Here is an 8,616-nt window from a genome sequence, read left to right on the forward strand (position 1 = left end):
CCTGTGTGATGGCACTTACTATGACCCGCACTGGTGGCAGTGCCATGTTAAGAGCTCCTGCACTGCTGTTAGAAATGGGTTCAAACCCAGTATCTGCCACTTACTAGCTGTATGATCTTGGCTAAGTCTCTTTATCTTTCTGAGCTCGTGTGTAAATTAATGATGAATAGCACCTACTCACATGCTATTGAGAGGAGTAACTGAAAAAAAAAGGTCTATGTTTTAATCACTGTGCCTAGTCCAAAAGCTTCCAGTAAGTTTAGTAATTGAGCTGAAGTTTATATTTCATTTCTGAAATGCAGTTGTTTACATAAGAAAATATTGTTATGTAAATTCTCTTGTTAAACTTTTGACTTTCGTTTGCCTACCAAATAAAGCCAGTTCTGGCTTATCATTCAGCATTTGCATTTGCAGTTCAGGTTTTAAATGTCATTGGTAGGGAAGGCTAAAACATGTAGATTTCTAGAAGAAACTGCACATGGATACAGATGAGTTTGCCTAAATTCACTGAGCAATTACTCTGAGTAAGGCCCTGGGCTAGGAGGCCCTCAGGGGCACATGAGTGAATGACACATGACACACGATGGGCAGTGGCATCATCGTTTCTGGCTATTCATTACAGGTACCCCCCTCTCCCCAACAACCACCTTATATGATCCCATGCAGTCCCTGCAGAAGGCAGCTCTGAGGGAACACTTGCCACCAGGCCCCAGCACAGTAGAGCAGCTGGGCATCAGGATGGTCAGAGTTCTGACAGCTGGCCCACGGGTGGAGGCGGGACTGGGACCTGGCAACCAGCCAGGGCTCCCTCAGGTACCCCAGCACGCAGGGCCTGCAGCCCAGCAGTCACAGAATATGTCCTGTTCTTCCATTGTGGTTTTCTCTAGTCAGCGTTGGGCAGGGTTTCTGGTGGCAGGGCAGTGACTCCAGCCCCACACTGAACACATAAAGGCATTGAAGCCCACAGATGTGAGGTGACTTGTCTACAGTCACACAGCAATAAAGCCAGGGCTAGAACACACAAGTCTTATTAAAAATATTGAGCAATCTCTGACTTGTGGGTTCCTGAGATTGTCTTGGTTCCAGTGATTGTCTTGGTTCCAGTCCAAGTGCAGCGGGACAGTCAGGGTCATTTTGTTCTTTCAGAAAATTAGAGTGGTCTTATGTAAGGAGACTCTGAGCTCGGGAATTTACAGTATAATGAGGAATACATACCACCAACAATTACAGCACAGTATAGCAAGTGCCAATGGGGGTAAGCATGTAATGTGGGTGGCAGGGGGTGGACCACAGGAGCACAGAGGAGACACTTAGTCCAGTCTGGGGGTCAGGGAATTAGTCCCAGTGAAGCTGACATCTAAGCTTAGTTGTGAAAGGCCAGTAGGCATAGCCAAGTGGAGAGGGACAGGGAAGAACATTCCAGGCAGAGAGCATAGAAGGGCAGGAGAGCATCCTCAACTAAACATCTGATGGTACAGTAATGGTCCCAACACACATATGATCTATATCCGGGGCACTGTGAGTTGTTTCCACAGGCTGGATCTATGTGTGGAGAGATCAAGGCAGGTGAGGCTGGACGTGTAGGAACATAGAACGAAGGTAGAGAGGGCAAGTGCCTCTGTCTTTATCAAAGCCTGAGAGGCTCTCTCCTTAGATCTCCAGGCGCCACTCTCCCAGCCTGGGAGCCTGGACGGAGCTCCTCATTTCCTTGATATCAGCCTTACTGCAAAGAATCTGTGCAAACCCAGGGAGTTCCTTTTACCAAAATCCATCGGAGGGCCTTGCTTATTTATCTGCCCATTCCTTTTGGGTTTTTTGGTTTGGGGAGTTTTTTTCCCCCTGGAAGCCTTGGTGTGGGAGAGGGGCTGAAGTGCTGATTGTAGGGAATGATGCTTTATTCAAGGTTGAAACACCTCCGGCTCATCATAAACAACCTACTGACTGCTCAGCGCCTGGCGAGCTATGACTTTTCTTCTCTTCCCACAGGCCTGCGGAGTTGGCCACCAAGTATGCAAACTTTTCAGAGGGAGCTTGCAAGCCTGGCTATGCTTCAGCCTTGATGACTGCCATCTTCCCCCGGTAAGTTCTCCTCTTTCTTCCCACTGCCCAGACAGCCAGGTCCACGGCACAGGAGTCGGAAACCCTGCCCTCGTGACAAGTGACGTGCTCTGGAGAAAACTACCCTCCTGTGTCCTCAAGTCTGTGGGTACCTGAAAAGGACTTAGATTTAGCTGGTTCTCACCCTGGTCCCACTCTGCCCTTGCTATTCCTTATCCCCATCCACCTGCCAGCACAGCTTGTTTCTGTGGAGAAGAAGGTGGAGATGGAGCCTCTGTGGTTGCTCCGTGGAAGCCAGGTACCCAGAGCAGCCATACAAGGCCTGGACCCAGCACAGTGGCCTTATCATTAGTATCAGTCATAGGATCAGTGGCCAAACTGTTTTGGAATCTAGGACCAACTTCCTGGCTTCAGGGAGGTTTGTCCAAATAAAGCAAGGACCAAAGAAGAGTTTCCGAGGCTGGCTGTTTTGGCACCTTCCCTCTTTGTCCATTTTGCATTCTGAATTCCTGATTTCCTTGATAGCAGACTTGCTGAAAGAAGCTGCGCCAAGCTCTGGGAGTTCCTTTCACCAGGTTCTGTTGAGGGGCCCCGCTTGTTTATCCGCCTTTCCTTTCGGGTTTTCTTTTCCTGGAGCCTTAGTGTGAGGCAGGGCCAGAGGTGCTGTGACTATCTTCTCTGCAGCCCCCAGTGCAGTGAGGCTGTGGGGGTCATTTTGTTTCTTCAGAAAGTTATGGGATTGTCTAATATGGAGGGCCTGGAGAAAGGGCTGCTTGGGACCCCCCAGGAGTCCAGATGCAGCACTTGGATCCCCAGAGAAGCCCTGGGGTGGGTGGGGGGGTAGGGGGATCTCTGCTCACTGGGGGAGGGGCTTGCACTCCATCCCTTAGAAGGCTGGGGTTAGAGCACACAATGTACTTGCACAGAAACGCTGGAAAACAGCTTGCCCAGACATAAATCCAGGATATTTGGGTTTTATGCTCTTTTTCTAACATGAGCAATGATGCAAGCTTAGCTCCTTGTATAAAACATGGGCTCTGCTGGCTGAATATCTGGTGTTCATATAGGGCTCTCTTTGTCCAGGGTTTGCCTCTGGATTGATTCCAAATATTTTGCTTCCCCCCCGCTATTAACTGAGCGCCTCTTAAGTGTCTGGCACTGTGTTCCATATTCTTACGCATGTTTTCTTAGGCCTAGATGACTCAGTCCCCTGGCCAGACACCTGTGACTTTTCCTTGACCTATATATAGGTTTCTTTTACTTTTTCTAATTGAAAGTAATACAAGCATGTGGTTTAAAAAAAANTCATGCAGTTTTATAGAGGACTGACTATGTGCCAGCCACTGTGCTAAACACCGTATATTTATTACCTCATTTAGTCTTTACAACAACCCAACCCTGTGGAGTAAGTGTTATGCCCATTTCACAGATGAAAAAGCTGTAACTTACCCAAGGTCACAGTAGCACAAAGCCATCTTATGTCCTGAGCCATGGTTCTGAACCATGAGCCTAGAGGGGAATGCAGATTTCTTTTGATTGAAGAATGTTTGAGGTATTTTCAGCAGGTACCTGTTGCAGTGAAATCCTTGGGTGCTGGGCCTTTCCAGGAAGAGCAGAGTGTTCCTCTCAGCAGAGTATCTAAAGGTTGACAGCCCTGCATGGACTAGACAGTTTAAATGCCTGTTCTTGACCTGGACTCTAGCTCAAAGCCGGAGGAACTACCATCTGTGTCCTCTTGATTTCTCTGCCATCAGTTGTCTTTTTGTTTGTTTGTTTGTTTGTTTGTTTGTTTGTTTGTTTTTCATATTTCTCAGTGTTAGTTGTTCTGACCTCCACCAGGAACTGACCCATGTTCCACTTTTAAATGAGTTTTACTTGTCTCAGCCTACCCCTTCTGCCTCTTGGACCATTCACGGAACTCAGCCCCCCATTACCATTTCGTTATACACCTCATCTACAGCCTCTTTCCTCTGTGTTCCAGCCTCATAGGTGGGTCTGCAGTTGATGCCCAGAAGTTGTGTTTTCTTTGGAAAGATCTTCCCTGGATGGCTAGGGACCCACACTCCTTCACACAGGTGTATATTGCAGACCCACCAGTTGGGTTTGCCCTGGTTATAAATTCATCTGCTACAGGTGAAGTGCTAGGCCTCAGTCTGCTAACTGCTCCTGATGACATCAGGGTGTGCTTTTCTCCTGCCCCAGTTCAGGACCTGAGGATCTGTGCCTCATCCTCACGCTAACTTCTCCTGAAGGTCAGTGCCAGGCAGAGTCTTTGGTGAAATGGCCCAGCAGGCCAACTGTCAGTTGGGAGCCTGTTGTGTGCTATGGAATCAAAAGCGATGTGATCTGGTCTACAACAAGGTTTTTGAGACATTGAGAATAAGGTTTTAGAAGTAAACACTTCTAACAATTAAAATAAATTTACATCAGTTGAGCCTAATAATTTTTAAAATGGAGCTTATAGTTTATATGTTTTAATTTTTCTAGTGATTCATTTTTATTATACTTTATGAACATATCACTCTGTGACAGAATTGAAATTTAAAAAGCAAAACAAACTGGTCCTTCTTCACAGATGGTTTGAGAAGCGTGGGACTGTAGTGATAAGAGCACAGGCTTTGGATGTGCATAGGGCTGGGTCGGCTTGATCTCTCTGAACCGCCCTTTCCTCATCTGCGACTACTGACCTCGGGGTTAAGGGAGGAAGCACATGGACTCAAACATATATCCAGGCTTCTGTGCTCTGGAAGAGGTAAGGACAGGAGACCCTTAAGCAGGAAGGAGTGATAAGAGACTGATGGGGGCCGGGGGGTGGGGGGTCTTCCTGGTGCAGGTGATGCCTGAGCTATGCCCGGAAGGGTGGGACTTCAGTAGCAAGGTTAGTCACCCTGGTGGGGAGCAGGAACCCTCGATGTGCCTCGTTAGAAGCCCAGTCTCTGGTGAGAGCAGGCAGGCGGGCTACATTCCTATGGTATTTGAAGACTGATCTTCTCAGATTAACAGCTTTGCTTTTCTTGGTTCAGGTACAAGATCCCCACGTGGGGATCTGGGGAAGAGCAAGAGCTGAGGAAAGCACAGAATGTGGTCCTGGCCCTTCTCCCAACCTGCACCAGGCTCCGGGCCAGGAGCCGCCCTGCACGGGCTCCTCCATGAGGGAGGGCCCAAGTTTGAGCTCCACCCACACAGTCCCAGGGTGAGGTGAGGCAGGAGTTCTGCAGAGGAGGATACTGGCGTTTTCAGGACTTGGTCCTGCTCTCCCTATTCTGTCGGTACCCAGGGAGCAGAGGTGCGGCGGGGGGCGGNCACCACCTCAGTGCCACACACATAGCTCTCTTACTGTATGTGTACTTTGTTAATGTTTCTTCTCCTCTAGTAGGCTGTGCACTTCTTAGCATAGAGACCTAGTCTTGTTCATGGCTGCCAACACTTAGCAGAGCCTTTAGCACGTAGTAGGCACTTAATATTTGTTTTACGAATGGATATTAATATCTGCCTTTAGGAGATTGAAAGTCCAAGTGTGTGAGGAATGTTGGTAAACACATTTTCAGTGGAGAGAGTTACTGAAGAAACATAATTATCTTTTTTTTTTTAAGATTTTATTGGGGAATTGGGGAAGGGGAACAGCGTTGGAGAATCGGGGAAGGGGAATAGACAGGTAGACAAATTGCTGTTTTTGTTCTTCAGTCTAGTTGTGGAGGACGTCACTTCACTGGCCCATGTTGGTATTATCATCGTGCTCTTCCTGGGTGAGGCAATCGGTAGCTGGTCATTGGTCGGCCACTCATGGTGGCTCACGGCAGCTCTTGCCTGCTGTGGCCGCTCACACTGGCTGCCAGCCACTCACGTAGCTCACAGCAGCCCACTGCAGCCTCGCTGTAGCCTATGCCATCGCTGGCGACTCACAGCAGCCCAGCTCCAGGTTGAGCTGTTGTTCATCATCTTAGCTGTAGAGGGCGCAGCATCACTGGCCCTCAATGTGGGATCCGAACTGCGGCCCTGCTGCTCAGAGCTGGCGCTCCCAAGCGAGCTCTTAACCAGCTGAGCCACTCGGCCGGCCCAAAACATAATTATCTTGACATATACCAGGACGTGATAGATTGGAAAGACATGAGATTTGGAGACAGAAAGTTCTCACAGCTTTCTCACTTAACAGGCTGTGTGATCTTAGGAAAGTCTGAGCATTACTTAACTCATTAGTCAAAAGAATGAAATGAGATGCTGTATATTGGGGCTGTAAATGTTAGATCATTCCAGCAAAATTTAATGTTAGACACTTACTAAGTGAATCCTTGTTTCTTAATCACTTTCATGTAAGTTTTCAGAAAGAAATAAAGATCCCAGAATAGGTCATGATGAACATTTAAAATTTAGGTTTAAAGAAAAAAATATAACTTATAAAACCTAACTGACACCCTATTTTCCTAGCAACGCTTTGCTACATGCATTTGAGTGGCTTTGTATGTTTTGGTGAACGATTGAGTAGCATGTCTTTTAGATGGTGGCCAGTGGAGCCACTCAGCATTGGGAGCAGATGTGACAGGCACAGGCTAATAAGCCCACCCCAAACAGCTTCAGCAGAAAACAGAACCCAAGCCCAGGCCGTGGCCCAAGCTGCAGAGCAATCCCAGCAGCAGCAACCATTAGCGCAGACACCTACTGATGTGTCACTATTGATGTATCAGGTCCTGTGCTAGGACCTTTTCCTCAATTTTCTGTTTCAGTCCTCCCAACAATCACATAAGGTAAGTATTGTTATTAATCTAGTTTTAAATATGAGGAAATGGAGGTGTGGAGAAGTCAAGCAATTTGTCTGAGGTCGCACAGATAGGAAGTCATAAAGCTGAGTTTTGAACCCAAGTACCCTGACCACAGAGCCCACATGCTTAACTGCCGCATTCTACTTCTTCTGACAGCTGCTGTCTCACGGACAGGCTGGCTAGCGGCCAGAGTGCAGAGGCCTACCAGATGGCTGGTGGTGGCTAATGAGGTATTAGTGTAGAAACTGCCTTCTTGCCCAGCTCTACAAAGGAAAACCTCACTTCTCCTAAGATGCACTTTGCTCTAGGAAGGCCAAGGTGCATGGTGTGTATCTGTGATTGTGTGTGTCTGTGATTCTCGTATTGCTAAGGAATCATTGCCATGGTCCAAGTCGGATGAGTTCCCCAGAGTGCAAGGGTGGCCTTTGAAACCTCGCTGAGCCCTCTGAAGCAGCAAGTCTGGAGTATTGAGAGAGTCCCAGCTGCCTGCTTTAGGACCCTTGCGTGAGAAGTTACAGGAGGCCTGTTGCATTGCCCTGGGGATTTGGAGAGCTTGTGGGCTCCTGGCCAGGGTAGCTGGGTGTTGGGTATCCCCACATTCCAAAGCCCCTCCCTCTCTGCCCTTCCAGAGAAGGATCCTGGGACTTTTATCACTGTAGCACCAGGGAGGGGTGGTAAGGTTGAGAGACAGCCTGGCTAAGCTTTGTCCCATACCATAAATACAGGGGAGAATAGACACCACCCACTTCTACAGAATCGTTGTCCTTCCAGATTGGGAGCAGATCGAGTCACCCACCCCACCCGGTGAGCGTGCAGAAGGTTTGTTACAGCTGCTTTCTCCGCTTCCTCACATCCCTCTACCACTTAATCTGTAATCTAGTTTCCTCTCCCACTCCTCCCCCCTGAAATGCTCTTGTTCAGATCACCCGAAAGGACTAATTGACAAATCTAATGGATAGACCTTGTCTCTTTTTTAGGGGGAGGGGATGTCTCTGAAGCATTTGGTAGTATTGGTCTCTCCCTCCATTTTGAACATTTGAAACTGTCTCTTCTCACTAATTCTTTGTTCAGACTCCCTTTAAGTTCTCCTCCTTCTCTGATTGTGCCTTCTCAGTCTCTTTTGAAAGCAATCTCCTCTTCCTGTTTCCACTCTTAAATGTTAATGTAAAAAAAAAAAAGTTGATGTCTGCCAGGGTTCAATTATGACCCTCTTCTCACTCCACTGCTTCAGCTAACACATAATGTGCTGATGACTCTCAAATCTGTTTGGAGTCCAGGTCTCTTCTGATCTCTAGACCCAAATACCCAACTAACTTCCTGCTGGACAGCTCCACTTGGATGACTCTCAAGCATCTCAAACTCTGTGTATCCGACTGAATTTCTAATAGATCTAATCAGCCCACAGTGCCAATTTCAGTGAATGACACCACTATCCACTCTGTCACCTAAGCCAGAAATCTGGGAGCTATTCTTCCTCCTTCCTTTCTCAACCAAATCTCCAATTAGTCATTAAGTCCTGTTACTTCTACCCTCTATAATATCTCTTCTCTAAGGTCAGTCCCTTCCGCTGTGCCCTGATTCCCCAGACTCTCCTGGATCGTGGACCTGAAGAACCAGGAACGTGGACCTTCATTCTCTTTACTGACTCCTTCATATCATTATTGAATCGTACTCAGGTTTCTCCCATCCCATAGAAAGTTGCCACATTGACTACTCTCCTATAAACCTAATGATAAATAGCTACCATGTCATTCATTCAACAAATCTTTCTTGAGTACCTACTGTGTACCAGACTTTTTTT

At 47.5% G+C, this 8,616-nt stretch overlaps 1 protein-coding gene across 10 annotated transcripts in view; it reads left to right on the plus strand.

Annotated features, from left to right (window-relative positions):
* ST3GAL3 (ST3 beta-galactoside alpha-2,3-sialyltransferase 3) overlaps positions 1-8,616 on the plus strand; it is a 170,892-nt gene that overhangs the window by 95,039 nt on the left and 67,237 nt on the right. For 8 of the 10 annotated variants that reach the window (XM_019643829.1, XM_019643830.1, XM_019643821.1 and 5 more), the window contains one exon: positions 1,987-2,079. The exons of the other annotated variants lie outside the window; for them this stretch is intronic. In XM_019643829.1, the coding sequence (XP_019499374.1) occupies positions 1,987-2,079 (93 nt within the window). The remainder of the gene's footprint in view (positions 1-1,986; positions 2,080-8,616) is intronic. 10 annotated transcript variants of the gene reach the window in all.

The sequence above is a fragment of the Hipposideros armiger genome, unplaced genomic scaffold (assembly GCF_001890085.2).
Source record: "Hipposideros armiger isolate ML-2016 unplaced genomic scaffold, ASM189008v1 scaffold_82, whole genome shotgun sequence".
Lineage (NCBI taxonomy): Eukaryota > Metazoa > Chordata > Mammalia > Chiroptera > Hipposideridae > Hipposideros > Hipposideros armiger.